This window comes from Hylobates moloch, unplaced genomic scaffold (assembly GCF_009828535.3).
Source record: "Hylobates moloch isolate HMO894 unplaced genomic scaffold, HMol_V3 SCAFFOLD_19, whole genome shotgun sequence".
NCBI classification, from domain to species: Eukaryota; Metazoa; Chordata; class Mammalia; order Primates; family Hylobatidae; genus Hylobates; species Hylobates moloch.
In genome coordinates this window covers 36,591,555-36,609,321 of record NW_026652294.1, presented here as the reverse complement: position 1 = coordinate 36,609,321, position 17,767 = coordinate 36,591,555, and the positions used below count along the sequence as shown (strand labels likewise).

The following is a 17,767-nucleotide window of genomic DNA, read 5'->3' as shown; positions in this document are numbered from 1 at the left end:
GGAAGAGGCAAAAACAAGGAGATAAAAAAGATTAGTGGTTTCCAGGGCTTGGGGGAAGGGAGGAATTAATAGAGCACAGAAGAGTTTTAGGGCAGTGAAAACTATTCTATATGCTATAATCGTTCATACATATTATTTTACAGCAATCAAAATCCATAGAATGTACACCACCAAGAGTGACCCCTAATGTGAACTATGGACTTTGGGTGATGATGTGTCCATGTCAGTTTATCAGTTGTAACAAATGTCACCACATGTCGGTGTGGTACAGCATGTCAGTAGTGGGAAAGATTGTGTGAGGGATGCGGGGACAGGGAGTGTATGGGAACTCACTGTACTTTTTCCTCAATTTTACTGTGAACCTAAAACTACTCTAAAAAATAAAGTCTATTGAAGAAGAAGAAAGAGAAGAAGAAGTGGAGAAATCTCAAATCAGTAACCTAAACTTAGACTTTAAGAATTTGTTTTCCTTAGGTCTTTCATGTCAGTAAAGAAATTTTTTTAAAAAGCAAACAAAACCAAAAGCAATCAGGGGGAAAGAAATAATAAAGACTAGAGTAGAGATAAATGAAACAGAGAATAGAAAACAATACAGAAAACCAATGAAACTAAAAGTTAGTTCTTTAAAAATACCAACAAAATTTGACACCTTTTAGCTAGACTAACTAAAATTTAAGAAGATTCAGATTACTAAAATCAGAAATAAAAGATGGGGTATCACAATTGAACTTACAGAAATAAAAGGATTATAAGTGAAAATTATGAAATATTGTAAGCCAACAGATAACCCAGATGAAATGGGCCAATTTCCAGAAAGACACAAATACCTAAACTGACTTAAGAAGAAATACAAAATCTTAATAGACTTATAACAAATGCAGATATTGAATTAGTAAGTTAAAAACTTTCTATGAAACAAAGCCCAGGCCCAGGTGGCTTTACTAGTGAATTCTACCAAATATTTAAAGAAGAATTAACACTTATCTTTTCAAACTCTTCCAAAAATAGCAGAAAAGAGAACACGTGTCAGTTTGTTCTATGAGACCAATATTACCCTGATACCAAAATTAGACTAAGATAACCAAAAGCATCACAAGAGAAAAAAAAATCTACAGGCCAACATCCTTTATGAATATATATGCAAAATTACATAACAAAATACTGGCAACATATAAAAAGGATTGTAAACCATGATCAAATGGGATTTATCCCAAGAATGCAAATTGGGTTTAACCTAGGAAAATTGATCAGTGTAATGCAAGATGTTAATAGAATAAAGAACACAAACCAATGATTATCTCAAAGACATAAAAAAAGCATTTGACAAAATCCAACACCTTTTCACATTGAAAACACTCAGAAAACTAGAAATAAAAGGGAACTTTATCAACCTGATAAAGTTGTTACCAGTGAAAAACCCACAGCTAACATTATACTTAATGGTGGATGACTGAGTGCTTTCCCCCTAAGATTAGGAATAAGACAAAGATGTCTGTTCTTGCCATTTCTATTCAACATTGTACTCAAGGTTCCATCCAGAGCAATTAAGCAAGAAATTGAAATTAACGGCTTCCAGATTGAAAAGAAAGTAATTAAACTATTATTTGCAGGTGACATGACATTGTATGTAGAAAATCCTAAGGCATCTACAAATATTAAAATTAGGGCCAGGCGTGGTGGCTCATGCCCTGTAATCCCAGCACTTGGGGAGACTGAGGTGAGTGGATCGCTTGAGTTCCAGAGTTCAAGACCAGCCTGGGCAACATGGCAAAACATTGTGTCTACCAAAACTACAAAAAATTAGCTGGGCGTGGTGGCACATGCTCACAGTCCCAGCTACTCAGGAGGCTGAGGTGGGAGAATCGCTTCAGCCTGGTAGGCAGAGGTAGCAGTGAACTGAGATTGTGCCACTGCACTCCAACCTGGGTGACAAAGGGAGACCCTGTAGAAAAAGAAAAAAAAAAATTAACAATTTCAGCAAGGTTTCAGGAAACAAGATCAATATACAAAAATTAGTTGTACTGCTATACACTAGCAATGAACCATCCAAAAATTAAATTAGGAAAACAATAAATTTAACAAAACTTATACACAAGGAACTACAAAAAATGGTTGAAAGAAATTATGTAAGACCTAAACAAATGAAAATATGTCCCGTGTTCATAGATTGGAAGACTTGATATTATTAAAATGACAATACCCCCCATACTGATCTACAGATTCAACACAATCCCTAGCAGAATCCCAGCTGCCATTTTTGCAGAAATGGACAAGCTGATTCTAAAATTCACGGGTAAAAATAAGATTGCAGCCTGCCTGCCTGCCTTTCTTCCTTCCTTCCTTCCTTCCTTCCTTCCCTCCTTCCCTCCCTCCCTTCCTTTCTTCCTTCCTTCCTTTTCTTGCTTGCTTCTTTCTTTTCTTCCCTCTGTGGCCCAGGCTGGAGTACACTTGGCTCACTGCACACTCCCTGCGAACGGCTCCCGTGATTCTCCTGCCCTGGCCTGCGGGCTGCCTGGGATTGCCGGTGCGCGCCACCACCCCTCCCTGGTTTTTCTCCTTTGGCTGGAGGCGCGGTTTCACCATGTCGGCCAGGCTGGTCTCCAGCTCCTGACCTCGAGTGGTCTGCCCGCCTCGGCCTCCCGAGGTGCTGGGACTGCAGACGGAGGCTCGCTCACTCGGTGCTCAGTGTTGCCCGGGCTGGAGTGCGGTGGCGTGGTCTTGGCTCGCTGTAGCCTCCGCCTCCCAGCCACCTGCCTTGGCCTCCCAAGGTGCTGGGATTGCAGCCTCTGCCCGGCCGCCGCCCCGTCTGGGAGGTGGGGAGCCTCTCTGCCTGGCCGCCCATCGTCTGGGTTATGAGGAGCGCCTCTGCCTGGCCGCCACCCCGTCTAGGAAGTGAGGAACGTCTCTGCCTGGCCGCCCATCGTCTGGGTTATGAGGAGCGCCTCTGCCCGGCCGCCCCGTCTGGGAAGAAGTGAGGAGCACCTCTGCCTGGCCGCCCCGTCTGGGAAGTGAGGAGCGCCTCTGCGCAGCCACCCCATCTGGGAAGTGAGGAGCGCCTCTGCGTGGCCGCCCCGTCCGGGAAGTGAGGAGCCCCTCTGCCCGGCCGCCACCCCATCTAGGAAGTGAGGAGCATCTCTGCCCGGCCGCCCCGTCTGGGAAGTGAGGAGTGCCTCTGCCCGGCCGCCCCATCTGGGAAGTGAGGAGCACCTCTGCCCGGCCGCCCCGTCTGGGAAGTGAGGAGCCCCTCTGCCCAGCTGCCACCCCACCTAGGAAGTGAGAAGCGTCTCTGCCCGGCCGCCCCGTCTGGGAAGTGAGGAGCGCCTCTGCCCGGCCGCCCCGTCTGGGAAGTGAGGAGCACCTCTGCCTGGCCGCCCCGTCTGGGATGTGGAGAGCGCCTCTGCCCGGCTGCCCCATCTGGGAGGTCTACCACAGAGGCCAGAAGCAATGTGGGGGCTGGACGTGGTGGCTTACGCCTGTAGTCCCAGTACTCTGGGAGGCCAAGGCAGGTTGATCACTTGAGGCTAGGAGTTTGAGACCAGCCTGGCCAACATGGCGCAACATATGAAAAATACAACTGACAAACCAACCAACCAACCAAGCGACAACAAAACAGGCGGACTCAATCAAATCAAATGAGTGGATTCCTTAAAAGTGGAAGAGGAAGACAGAAGAGTGAGTCAGAGATGAAGCCAAAGAAGGAGAGATTCAAACTATGAGAGGGACTCAACCCACATTTGCTGGCTTTGAAATGGAGAAAGAAGGCCAGGAGCCCAGGAATACAGTTGCCACTAGAAGCTGGAGACCAACCCAGCTGGAGTTCATCAAGGACACAGGACATCAGCCCTGTAATCACAAGGAATTGAATGCAGCGCAACAACCCAAATGAGCAGGGAAACAGAACCTCCCCTCCAGCCTCCAGAAGGGAATGCAGACCCAGCAACACTGATTTTAGCCCAGTGAGACCCCTGTGGGAATTTCAACCTACAGAGCTGTAAGAGAATAAATCTATGCTGTTTAAAAAAAATAATAACAATAAGATTGCATGTCAAGCCTGGGGAACACCCCCACCCAAGTATTTAATGGCCAAAGAAGAGCCAACAAACAAGCCTGAGAAGGAGAGGCCACATAGATGAAAGGGACACCAGGAGAGGGAGGTGTCATGGAACCCAACAGAGCAGAGGGTCTCAAGGAGGTCAGCGGAGGCTACTGCTGCTGGGAGGTCAAGTAAGATAAGGACTGAAATTTGTCCATTGGATTAGTGATAGGAAAGTCATGAATAACCTCAGCAGAAGTAGCTTACGTGGCATGAAGAGGCCAGAATGCAGACTGGAGTGGATTAAGGAGGGAGAAAGAGGTAAAAAATGAGACCACAAATACACTTTCTTTAAAGACTTTGATAGTGAAAAGGAGGAAAGCACTAAAGCAGAGGGGATGGTGGGCTGAGTAAATGTGTGCGTCTGTCCATCTGCTTACTTGCATTTAAGAAGGAAAAGATCTCAGTTTGAGAATCAGTGGAGGAGGAGTGATAAAAGACACAAGAAGGAGAAGGAGTCATTGATGGCTGTCTATCCTCAGAGGGAGGAGGGAGGAGAAAGATTGGCCTTGGAAGAGGGAGGGAATGTCTCCTCTACTGTAACAGGAGGGGAGATGAGGACCGGGAAGAGAGAGGTAGGAACATAGGTTTCAGTCTGAGAAGCTGAGAGGTTCCCATCTGATGGCTTCATTTTTCTCTGAGAAATAGGAATTGAGTTGTCTGCTAGGAGTGAGTGTGAGGGTTGAGGTGTTGGATGTTTGGAAAAGGCAAGATCTTCAAATGGCCATAGTAGAGTGTGAGATCTCTGCCTGTCAGGCATTGCTGTGGCCCAGGTGAGGGTCATGGTCATGATTCAAGATGGCAGCCACCTACCCTGTTGCACAGGTGGGAGTTTGGGTGGAGAGTGGAAAGATAGCAGAATTCAGGGTTAGCCAGAGGAATGTGATGGAAGGTCAGAGGGTAAGAAATTCAGGATACTGCCAATGAAGGATCATGGAATCTAAGCTACATTCCAAGGAAATCGAAGAAAAGAAAGTGATAAGAGATTGAGAGAAGGGAGATTGCAAGAAAGGAAAGCAATCAAGAGATTGTTCATTGAAAAGGAGTTACAGTGGGAGAAGCTGAGCAGGCAGAGTAAGGAGGCAAGCCCAGCCTCGTGCTGTGACTTTCTGTATCCGTATGAGGCTGCTCTACCCACTCCTAAGACCTATCCAAGGAGAATCACCAGAGTCCAGTAAAAATGCTTTTGAGTAGGACTAAGGAATCCTGGTTCTACCTCAAACTTCACACCCCAGTAGGAAGACACCAATCTTCAATGTACTCTTTTTACATTGGCATAGAATTTCACTATCTCAACATCTCCGTATCCATTAATTCCTTGGGCCTTCCAAAACACACCCTGCAAAAATGGCAGTGCAGGGACAATTATTTCCATTTTCCATATATAAAGAAATGGGCTGGGGAAGGACATTCCCCGGAGCCACACACACACAGGTTCAAATCTTGCCTCTAACAGTTACAGATTGAAAACTATTGGGTAGGTTTCTTTAGCAAGTTTCAGTTTACTCATTAATAACGTGGATTCACCATGTCTATTACACAAGGTGGCTGCAAAGTCAAAAGATCATGTATGCTATGTACTTAGGACATGCATGCTATGTACTTAGGGTCATGTATGCTATATACTTAGGGTCATGTATGCTACGTACTTAGGATCATGTATGCTATGTACTTAGTGCCTAAGTTGTCCTAAGAGGCTCAGAGAAATTAACAACTTGCCAAATTCACATAGTTAGCAGTGGGAGAGCTGGACACAACTCAGTGAGGGCATGACCCAGCACCAACACCTACCTCCTCTGTATCAGGTAAGCTGGGGCCTGATTAATTCTGGCTCACTTGGGGTAGCACCATAAAAAGAAAGAAAAGTGCTCTAAGATTATCAAATCTGGATCAGGCAAATGTGAATATTTCCCACAATAAAAACGTCTCCATATGGAAGAGCACACAGCCTTACACACGCTTGGATGCCAGACTACCCGAGACCTGCAAGCGAAGTCCTAACTATTGTATTTCTCTTTTTTTATTTACCTACATCTCCCCATTTCCTCCCCCTCCTCACCCCGGGTAACACCACTTATTCTTTCTTTGTATGTATTTTACTTTTTTAATATTTCAACCACAAGTGAGACCATGTAGTGTTTTTCTTTCTATGTCGGCTTATTTCACTTTTGGATTTATCTTGAAATACATTGAATAAGCTGGTGTCAGGAATTCTGGGTTTTTTTCACTAATGGCCTGTAAAATTGAGCACATTACGCAGACAAAGGAGAAATTGGTGGGAGTGGGGTTGGAGAGCTCAAAAAAGGAATGCCGGAAAGAGCAAGGTCAAGGGAGAGACCAGACAGAGGGTGTGGAATCAAAGACACATGAGGGTGGACCCTTGGCCTCCCCTGGGACAGAAGAGAAAGGACTATGTGATGACACAGGCAGCTGAGGACGGAGAGGTGGAGGGATGTTGAGGGTTTTGGTTTCCACAGCAGCAGCATCCTTTAAGCACTAACCTTCTGCCAGGGGCTTCCCTAAGAACATGGCATACATGATCTCCTTAGATCTTTGCAGCCAGCTGGTACAATAGACATGGCAGATCCATGATATTGATGAGTGAACTGAATCTTGGTAGAGACATCTGCAATAGTCTTCAACTTGTAACTGACAGAGGCAAGATTTGAACTCATCTGTGTCTAGCCACAAAGCCTGTGCCCTTCACCTGCCCACTGGGGTCACTGCTGCCCAGGGTCAGATGGCCTCAGCCTCCTCACAGAGGTCCAATACCAAGTGTCTTCACTGGGGCTTGGGAGTGGGTAGGATTGGAGGAGGGAAGTCCACACAGCACAGCTTGTAATGGTAAGTTGTTTAAAAATGAATAAAGCCCCAAGAGAGGCACATTTGTTTATACTGAGATGAGTCCTGGGGGCAGAAACACGCCCAGTGAAAATGAGCTTGTCAACAAGCAGGAAATCAGATAAGCCAGGTGGGTAGAACTGACCACCCAGGGAGAGAGTGGGCTGGCAGGAGACAGCCATCTGGGAAGTAGGCCCTCAGCTGTGAGATGCCAGCCACAGGCAGTGAGCACAGAACCACATCTGCCAGCTGCGTCTGGACTTTCTTGGGCCACACTGCACTCAGGGTTGGGAGCAGAGAAGGAAGACAGTGATTGTCCAGGGAGACATTACCAAGGGCCTGGCGCACTCCAAAATGCCAAGTGCTCTACAGTGCCACATACTGAGTCAGGTCGTGTGTGTGTCTGTGTGTGTCTCTGTGTCTATGTGTCTGTGTCTGTGTGTGTGTGTGTATGTGTCAAAGTGTGTGTGTCTGTGTGTGTGTGTCTGTGTGTCGGTGTGTGTGTGTGGGTGTCTGTTTCTGTGTGTATGTGTCTGTGTGTCTGTCTGTATATCTGTGTGTGTGTCTGTATGTCTGTGTGCAAGAGATACAGAGCGAATTGGGGTTTCACTCTGTCACCCAAGCTGGAGTGCAGTGGTGTGATCATGACTCAGTGCAGCCTCAAACTCCTGGACACAAGCCATCCTCCCACCTTGGCCTCCAAAAGTGCGAGGATTACAGGCAGGAGTCACCGCACCTTGCCAGGATGTGTGTTTAATACAGCTGACCTTAAATTCCTGGCTGGATAGAGAAGTCCAGAAGGAAGCCAGAGAAAAAGGGGAAAAGTAGGTCTTATGAGAGCAAGGAAAGACAGAGATTTTTGGAGGGGATGGAGAGAGTGGTATTTGAGTCCAACCAGGAGAAGGATAACCAGGCCCCACCTTCAGCCTCCTTCCTCCTCACACAGTCACTCCCATAATCATATCAGATGGCCGCTCCCGCAGTGCCTGCCAACCCTGCATCTGCCGCTCCAGACCCAAACACGACACCCTCCTCTGAGATGTCCCAGAGGCTTCTGAAACTCAGCATATTCTTACCCAGACTCTCCTCCCTAACTAAAAGCAAACTGTTCCTCCTCTCAGAACCAACTGCATCATTTTCAGGACCCAGTACAAAATGAAAATGCAGTGTCCTAGCTCAAAAGTCAGGATGAAAGTGCTGTTAAAGGTACTACAATACAGAGCTTTTTCTTTCTTCCATAGTTTCTCTCTCAACCTATCACAGTGTATTTTATTTGCTATTTAACGATGCATTCCCTTGGGCACTGGGACACTAGCAGTGTTTGTCCAGACCCTCAAAGGTGCTCGGAGGCCTCTCCACAGCTCAGCATGTGCACATGGCCCACCAGATGCAGACTGCCTCTCACATAAGTCACCAGACCCAGGCACCATGCCCCAGAGTGGGTAAAATGTCAAGCCAGACATCTCTCCTTCCCATGGGCCACCACCCCAGCCTAAAGCAGATGGGAGACCCTCCAGGGTATTGCCAGGATGCATTAGGTATCTAGATCAGTGGTGGGGGAGATTTGCCCCCACCAAATCACCAAATGTGCCATGATGCCGCCAGCCCACATCAAGAAAGGCTGCCACCTGCCCTACCCCAAGATGCCCCACCCCAACGTACCCATGCCTGATCCAGGCCCCCACCAGAGATAAAGGGTGGCAATAATCACTGGGCTAAGGTTGAGTGGGGGCCCCACAACACTCAAATGCAGGATGACCAAGAACTATTTCCCCCAGAGGAAGGGAGGGAGGTGGCAGGAGATGGCATCACCTATGAGCTGAGGCTCTATGGTCCCATCAGACTTCACCTACAAAACACAAATTTAAAGACAAAATTATTAAGAAATTCAAGATGGCCACCACAGAGCAGGAAGGAAGGAGAAAGAAAGGAAAGAAAAAGAAAGGAAGGAAAGAAAGAAAAGAAAAAAAGAAAGAGGAAGAGAGGGAGGGAAAGAAGGAGGGAAGGAAAGGAAAAAGGAAAGGGCAAAATTCCTCAGGGAGCTTACATTCTAGTTGGGAGGGAGGACAAGAAGCCAAATAACAAGGTAAAATATATTGTGAGTGACATGAGCTATCGAGAAAAGTAAAGCAGAAAGGAGCAGGGAGTCTGGGGGTGGGTGTGCAATTTAAGTGGAGAGATGAGGCAAGATGTCACCAAAGCGACTTCCTTCTGAGCAAAGACCTGACACAAGTGGAGGAGCAAACCATGAGATGTCAGCACCAGAAGATTGTTCCGGGCAGAAGCAGCAGCAGAAGCAGCAGCAGAAGCAGCAGGTGCAGAGGCCTTAGGTGGAACTGCCTGGGGTGTAGAAGGAAGAGAGAGAAGGGCAGTGAGGATGGAGCTAAAAGAGATTAGAGATGAGGACAGAGATGATGAGGATCCAGGTCCCTAGGGCCCTGTAGACCAGGAAAAGGTAATGTGGGAAAACACTGGAGGGTTTTAATCAAAAAGGATCAAAAAACTAAATATTATGTGTTTCTATGTCTATCCCCAAGTACCCTGTGCATTTCTGGGGCCTGGGAGGGTTTTCTAGACCTCTGCCTGGCCCACAGGCCTGGCGCATAGTAGGTGATTAATGGTTGCTTATGGGTGTTTGTTGAATCAACAGGTGAGTAACCTCAAGACCGTGGGTGTGTGTCTTCCACAGGTTGGCTGGCTGTGGCCTCACAGCTCAGGACTGCAAGGATCTTGCCTCTGGGCTGAGAGCCAACCAGACCCTGACCGAGCTGAATCTGAGCTTCAATGTGCTCACGGATGCTGGAGCCAAACACCTTTGCCAGACGCTGAGATGGCCGAGCTGCAAGCTACAGCGACTGCAGTAATTGTTCTTGGTGGGCAGGGGGAGGTGGAGGGAACTGCCTGCCACCATGAGGCAGGCGGAGGGTAAGAGAGAAGGTGAGACCTGCTTTGTGGGAGTGAGAGGAGCCTACAGGATCTCAGCCAGGCAGTAGAGGCTCAGGAGGAAGCTCATCCACCCTTGGACAGAGGGAGGGGGCCTCCAGCCTCCAAATACAGCAAGAGAAGCCAAGTCGAGTCAAGGGACATGAATGCAAGGTGGGGACAGGGGCAGAATTTGTGGCCATTTTCACAGACTACCAGAGAGGATGATGATAATAGTGCCCACTTGATAGAGCAATGAGGATTGCAGCAGTGATTTCCTATTCCTCTCCTGTTCCCACCAGCTGTGATCTGCCTCATAACAGGTCCTCTTACTTGGCATGGGGTTCTGCCATAGAGAGCTGAAATCACTGGTGTCCACTTAATTCAATTTTCTATCTCATCCGAGGGGACAGAGCCATCCCCCCTCTACCATGTAGAAACAAGTCTGGGCACGGTGGCTCACGCCTGTCATCCCAGCATTTTGGGATGTCAAGGCAGGCAGATCACTTGAGGTCAGGAGTTCGAGACCAGCCTGGCCAACATGGTGAAACCTTGTCTCTACTAAAAATATAAAAAGTAGCCAGGCGTGATGGTGGACACCTGTAATCCCAGTTACTCAGGGAGCCTGAGGCAGGAGAATCGCTTGAACACAGAAGGTGGGCGTTGCAGTGAGCTGAAATCACATCATTACACTCCAGCCTGGGCGACAGAGCGAGACTCCTTCTCAAAAAAGAAAAGAAACAAGAGTGCATAGTTCCCTCTCCCTGGTCCTGCTGGGCCTCCTCCCTTGATGCACAAAGTTATACACACCCCTCTGCACACCTGCTCAGGGGGCTGCCTTCGGGGTATGCTTTTGTTTCTGCCCAAGCCCTGAAAGATCCTTGTTTACACCTTGCGAGATCCTTGTTCACACATCACACGTCCCTTCCTTCTTCCCAAGGCCAAACCTCTCCCCTTCCCAGGGCCATTGCCTGCTTCCCCATTCAGTAATCCTGGTCAGAGTTGATGGAAAGGGGAGACAACTGGGATCCCCTCCTAATATCAGGGGTCAGCGATCCCTGGTCAGCTAAGAACTCGGTAACACTTGTTAGATTTAATCCTCGCTACATCTACAGAAGACAAGATTGGGTCTCAGAGAGATTCATTATTTTCCGAAGGCCACGTGGCCAGGAAGTAGCTGCACCAGGATTTGAAGCCAGGTCTGACCTCAAAGCCTGGTTTTCCATTTTCCCAGTCCCCTCTCTTAGCGAAGGCCCTGTAACGCTTTGTGACATTTACGAGCTTGGACTGCGGCTGGGTCTGAGCAGACCCAGCTGGGAGAGCCAACAGTTCTAGAAGCAGGGCTGAGACCGCAAGAGCAGAGGATCCCCAGACAGGGGATCCCCCAGAGAGAGCCTACATATATACAACATACAGCAGGTACATAGCCCTTTTCTGGCATAAATGGTAGCACAGCACAAACTCTGCCCTGCACTTTGCTTTATCAGTTAAAATATATCTTGGAGATGGTCCCACATCAGTACGTACAAAGTCATGTCATTCTTTTTAATCACAGCATGGAATTTTCACTACATGGACTTACCATCATTTTTTTATCCATCACCTATTATGAGCAGCCAGATTGTCTCCAGTGTTTGCTGTAAACAGGGCAGCAGTTAACATCCCCCAATGCGTCCTGAGACCCAGCATATTATCTGTAGCTTAACTTCCGAAAAATAGAACTGCTGGGAAAAGGGTATGTTGCTAATTTTGCCCTCTAAAAAGGCCCTACTGGCCAGGCGCGGTGGCTCACGCCTGTAATCCCAGCACTTTGGGAGGCCTGGGACACAGAGCGAGACCTCGTCTCAAAAGAAAAAGGAAAGAGAAAACAGACCCAGGTGTACAAGTGGGACATTGAGTAAGCTACTCATCAATGGGGACAGAATGAGGGGACAGGATCAGGTGAATCACACAGGATTCAGAAAGGGTGGGTGCCGGCATCCTGAGGGGTTCTGTGGCTGCAAAAGGAAAGTGAAAATCTCTCAGGTTACTGCAAGCCAGGAAAGTTTGTATCTTCTCTGCTTGTCATCCCAGACCCTCAAAAGGCCACAGATGCTAGGAAGGAATATCAGACCCTAGTTACCCCGAAGAGCGAGCCCTCGGGACAATGACCTGGGCTGGTGTGTATCTTTCCTGCAGGCTGGTCAGCTGTGGCCTCACATCTGGCTGCTGCCAGGACCTGGCCTCGATGCTCAGCACCAGCTCCAGCCTGTTGGAGCTAGACCTGCAGCAGAACAACCTGGGTGACGCTGGCGTGCGACTGCTCTGTAAGGGGCTCAGGCATCCTGCCTGCCAACTCACAAGCCTGGGGTAAGGCCCTGTGGGTCCTTTCTGGGCAGAGGGCAGGGAAGAGGGTTGGGGGTGTGTCGGACAGTGAATGGAAAAAGGACTGATAAATGCATAATCAACCCAAGTTTCTTACCAGCTCTACCACTTATACTGTGTGACTTGGACAAGTCACCGAATTCTCTGGGACTCTGTTTCTTCATCTGTGGAATGGGAGTATCATACCCACCTCATGGATTGTAACGAAATAAAATGTATATAAAAACAAGCCCAGGCAGGCGTGGTGGCTCACGCCTGTAATCCCAACACTCTGGGAGGCCGAGGCGGGTGGATCACTTGAGGTCAGGAGTTTGAGACCAGCCTGGCCAACATGGTGAAACCCCATCTCTACTAAAAATACAAAAATTAATCGGGCATGGTGGTGTGTGCCTGTAACCCCAGCTACTCGGGGGGCTGAGGCAGGAGAATCGCTTGAACCTGGGAGGCAGAGGTTGCAGTGAGCTTAGTTCACGTCACTGCACTCTAGTCTGGGCAACAGAGTGAGACTCAGTCTCAAAAATTAATCAAATAAAAACAAGGACAGTGCTGGGAAGAGAGTCGGGCATGATCAAATGATAACTATTACCGAGGCTGCATGTTCTAGGGGACTGTCAGTTTCCCCTCACTCCAGGGCAGCGCTTCATTCATTCATTCACTGAGTGCCTCCCACATGTAAGCACCAGACCAGGCCCTGGGGTACCATAGTGAGCAAACAGACATGGGCCCTGCCCTTCTGAAGCTTCCACTCTAGTGGGGAAGAGATGGACATTGGTCACCTATAAATGCACAAGTCTATATTTATGAGCTCTGTGGAGTGCTATGAAAGGAAAGTACAGGGTATTATGAGGATGTAATATTGAGGGAGGATGGGATTTGATGGAAGGACCAGGGATGACTTCCCTGAGAAAGCGACGTCAGGCTGAGGTGTGAAGGAGGAATAGGTACCCAGGCCAAGTTGGGGAGAGTAGTTCAGGCCAAGGGATGGTGTGGGGAAAGGCCCAGAACAAAGAGGCACTTGAACCCTGGAGAGCTGAAGGACCCTGAGCGGCTGGAGTGGAGTGAGCCCCCAGCCCTCATTTCCCATCCCATAGGCCTCAGAGATTCTTGCCCTTCCCCGAGGAGCCACCCCCACACTATCTCTGGGCCACTTCCGCTCCCCGCCACCTCCCTGGGAGCAAGCCCACAGGTGGCTTCGGTCTTGACACTTACCTGCGGCTCCTGCCACGTGCTCAGGGAGCAGACAGGGGCTCCAAACCCCCACATCCAGAGCCTTCTCAGAGTGAGTCCAAGAAGCCTGGGCCTTGGGCTTTCCTCAGCCAGGCCTCCCAAACCTAAAGAAGTGGTCAAGGCAGAATAACAGAAATAAATAGTCCACATTTGGGTTCTCCTGTAGCTGACACTGGCTATCTACAACCATGGGAACTCCATCCCGAGGGGGCAGCACCTTTGCACCCCAGCCTGCTGCTCCCCACTGAGTGATTTGGCTATCACTACCTCCCTTATGCTGAAGAGCCTCTCTCCAGAGCTTGGCCATGGCAGGCAGATGTGGCTTCGGGCCCCAGCTCAACACTTACCTGTCAAACCTGGGCTGCTTCCAAGGGGGTTTGCTCTCTAGAGTCCCGAGTAGGTTTCCACCTCCTTCCCTCCTGGAGCCGGGACTTAGTTGAGAAGAATAACCTTCTACTTTACGGGCTGCACTCCTCCCCAGGGGCAGAACAGCTCTAACAGCAGTAGGAGAACGAATGCAGAGCCCTTCGCAGGAGGCAGGGTCTTTTCACCTCCTCCTTGTCTGGGCCTCAGAACAGGCAGGGCAGGATTAATTCATCCTGTGTAGCAGATGGAGGACACAGAGACACCGAGAAGACAATCAGCATCTCACATCTGGCAGAAACCCCAGACCACAAGGCCTCGGAGGATGGAACCAGGACTGTCTCTTCCCAGCAAAACTTCCGACCACTGGGAAGAAAATCCCAGGACCCAGGCCTGAGGTGGTCATTTTGAGGCCATGGGGAAATCCCTGGCAGCCAGCTGCAGAGACAGCCTCTGCCAGTGAGAGCCACCTCACCCGAGGCCACATCTCCTTCCTGGGGAGGCCCACATCCGATGACTGGCCAATGTTGGGGTAGAAAGGCCCAGCCCCTCAACCCGACTCCTTTAAACAGCTCTAAAGGATCATCTCCCAGAGTCAGCGGAGGCCTCCATGGAGACTGCCTCACAGCCCACGTCTCCCCGATTCCCTCCCTTCCCTTGCCCTGGCGTTGACCCAAGAACACACCCTAATGAATCTCCTCACTGTACCCTCCTCCTCAGAGCCCAGCTCCCAGGGAACCCACCCTGAGGCCGCTCCTTCAGAAGGTGGCAGGTCCTGGGATTCTGGGCCCTGGGGACCTGGGGACCACATGGGGGATCCCAGGAGGACCCGGCTTCCTTTGTGCTTTCAGGCTGGACCAGATGACTCTGAGCGATGAGATGAGGCAGGAGCTGAGGGCCCTGGAGCAGGAGAAGCCTCAGCTGCTCATCTTCAGCAGATGGTAAGGGGGGGCCCCAGAACTCCCTCTGGCTGACCCAGGCCCAAGGCTGAGCAGGAGACAGGGAAAGAGCCATGGGGTGAGAGACAAACACAGCCAGGGAGAAACCCAGAAACCGCAGCAGCCACAGTGAGGTGCGCTTGTCAGTGCAAATAGAGTCAAATCCGCCCCCTGCTTCAACTCTTATGTTAGACAAACAAGGAGAGGGAAACATGAAAAAGTAAGTGGGCTAAAAAATTAGCCAGGCGTGGTGGCGGGTGCCTGTGGTCCCAGCTACTTAGGAGGCTGAGGCATGAGAATCGCTTGAACCCGGGAGGCGGAGGCTGCAGTGAGCCAAGATCGTGCTACTGCACTCCAGTCTGGGCGACAGAGCGAGATTGCATCTCAAAAAAAAAAAAAAAAAAAAAGCCGGGCACGGTGGCTCACGCCTGTAATCCCAGCACTTTGGGAGGCCAAGGCAGGTGGATTACAAGGTCAGGAGATCAAGACCAGCCTGACCAACATGGTGAAACCCTGTCTCTACTAAAAATGCAAAAATTAGCTGGGTGTGGTGACTTGCGCCTATAATCCCAGCTACTTGGGAGGCTGAGGCAGGAGACTTGTTTGAACCAGGGAGGCAGAGGTTGCAGTGAGCCAAGATCGCATCATTGCACTCCAGCCTGGGTGACAGAGCAAGACAACATCTCAAAAAGAAAAAAAAGAACAAGAAAAAGTCAGTGGGAAGGTGAGCCAGCAAACCCCCTGAACCCAGCACAGCATGATACCAAAAGGCCTCTAGTCCAGGAATCCTTCCATGAAGAACAGAGAAGGTTTGGAACAATGAAAGCAATGATCACAAGAGGGAGACAAAGACAGAGAGCGCCTGTGCCCTGGGAAAAAGACCACCCTCGCCATCACCGTCACCCACCACCCTCACCACCACCACCACACACACCCCTGACTTGAGGGGCAAGCCCCGGGGCCAGGAAAGTCCATCTTCCCTTCCCGGAGGAATCTGCTGCAGCTCCCACATTCTCCCAGTTGGGTGCATTTCCACCTGACCATGAAGCACATCTGTCCCCAGGTTCCTGGCTGCTGTGGCTCACCTGAAATGGAAGGAAAAGAGCTCCTAGGCTTAAGAGGAGCCATTCATTCATTGAACAAACATTCCCTGCAGACCCATTATGTGTTGGGCACTATTTTGGGATCTGAGGACACATCAGTGAACAAGAAAGACACAGCCCACCCTCCAGGAGCTTAGTCCAGCAGGGAGACAGGCACAGGTTATCCCACGAGTGTCTGCGCAAATACACCTGGGGTCAGTGTGAGTGCACCTATGGGCCTATTTGACCTGGTCAAGAGGATCTAGGCTGAGCTGTGAAAGAAGGACAGGTTGGCTGGGCCCAAGAAGGAATGGAGTCCAGGCAAAAGTAGAGGCTCTGAGAGAAAAAAGAGTTTAGCCCCCTGGAGGAACGGGAGGCCAGGCGTCAGAAGCAGCTACTCAAAAGTGTGGTCCATGGACCAGCAGCATGAGCATCACCCTCACTGGGAGCTCGATAGAACTGCAAATTCTCAGGCCCCACTCCAGACCCGCTGAATCAGAATCTCTGGGGTGGGGCCCAGGAATCTGTTTTTTTTGTTTGTTTTTGTTTTTTTTTTTTTTTGAGACAGAGTCTCGCTCTGTCACCCAGGCTGGAGTGCAGTGGCATGATCTCGGCTCACTGCAATCTCTGCCTCCCAGGTTCAAGCCATTCTTCTGCCTCAGCCTCCAGAGTAGCTGGGACTACAGGTGCACGCCACCACACCTGGCTAATTTTTGTATTTTTAGTACAGACGGGGTTTTACCATGTTGGCCAGGCTGGTCTCGAACTCCTGACCTTGTGATCTGCCCGCCTCAGCCTCCCAAAGTGCTGGGATTCCAGGCGTGAGCCACCGCACCCGGCTGAATCTGTGTCTTAACAAGCCCTCCAGATGATTGTTAAGCACAGAGTTTGAGAACCAATGGACTAGAGGTCAGTGAGCAAGGAAAAAGTGGCCCAGGTGACATTGGAGGGTGACAGAGGCCCTAGCAAGCCCTTTTGGACTATGTTAAAAACTCCATTTTCCCCCAGAAGCAATGAAGAGACATTACAGGGCTGCAGCAGCCAAGTGATGGGTCAGGTTCCTATTTTAAGACTGGCTGCTGTGTAGAAAATGGGTGGCAGAGGGACCCGAGCAGAAGCAAGGAGACCTTTCAGAGGATGCTGCAGTGGTGCGGGCCACAGAGGCCAGGGCCTGGGGCTCGGGTGGAGGTCACAGAGGTGGAGGGAAGAGAATAGAAAGAAGAGCTATTTGGGAGGTGTTGTCAAGGTGGTCGGCTCTTAGGGTGGGCGAGGAAGGAGTTGGGATGACACCCCAGCTCTAGCCTGGATGCATGGGTGGATGGAGGCCGCTCACAGAGACAGGGACCACAGAAGAACCACAGGATTGAGTTCGAATTCGGATGGAGTTTTTTTGTTTGTTTTGTTTCGTTTGAGACAGGGTCTGGATCTGTCACCCAGACTGGAGTGCAGTGGCACAATCTCAGCTCACTGCAACCTCTGCCTCCTGGGCTCAAGTGATCCTCTCCCACTTCAGCCTTCCAAGCAGCTGGGATACAGGTGCATGCCACGATGCCCAGCTAATTTTTGTATTTTTGGCAGAGATGAGGTGGGGAGGTCTCACTGTGTTACCCACGCTGGTCTCGAACTCCTGAGCTCAAGCTATCCACCCATCCCGGCCTCCCAAAGTGCTACAATTACAGACATGAGCCACTGCACCTGACCCGAGGAGGAGTTGAATTTTTAGTGGGAATGTCATGTAGACAGCCCTCACTTCCTCCAAGATCTTAGGCAGAATGAACAATTCTTTGTCCAGGAAACCAAGTGTGATGATCCCTATTGAGAGCCTGGATGCAGGAGAGACGAGTAATAGCACGTCCTCACTCAAGCGGCAGAGACTCGGATCAGGTAGTTTGAAGGGGCAAGGCTGGGGGCATCATGACAGGGGTTGGGGGAGGCCA

At 49.8% G+C, this 17,767-nt stretch overlaps 1 protein-coding gene across 1 annotated transcript in view; it reads left to right on the top strand.

Moving 5' to 3' along the window:
- NLRP1 (NLR family pyrin domain containing 1) overlaps positions 1 to 17,767 on the top strand; it is a 60,692-nt gene that overhangs the window by 23,609 nt on the left and 19,316 nt on the right. The window contains exons 6-9 of the mRNA XM_058431149.1: positions 9,624 to 9,794; positions 12,035 to 12,205; positions 14,662 to 14,751; positions 17,623 to 17,714. Coding sequence (XP_058287132.1) covers positions 9,624 to 9,794; positions 12,035 to 12,205; positions 14,662 to 14,751; positions 17,623 to 17,714 — 524 coding nt within the window. The remainder of the gene's footprint in view (positions 1 to 9,623; positions 9,795 to 12,034; positions 12,206 to 14,661; positions 14,752 to 17,622; positions 17,715 to 17,767) is intronic.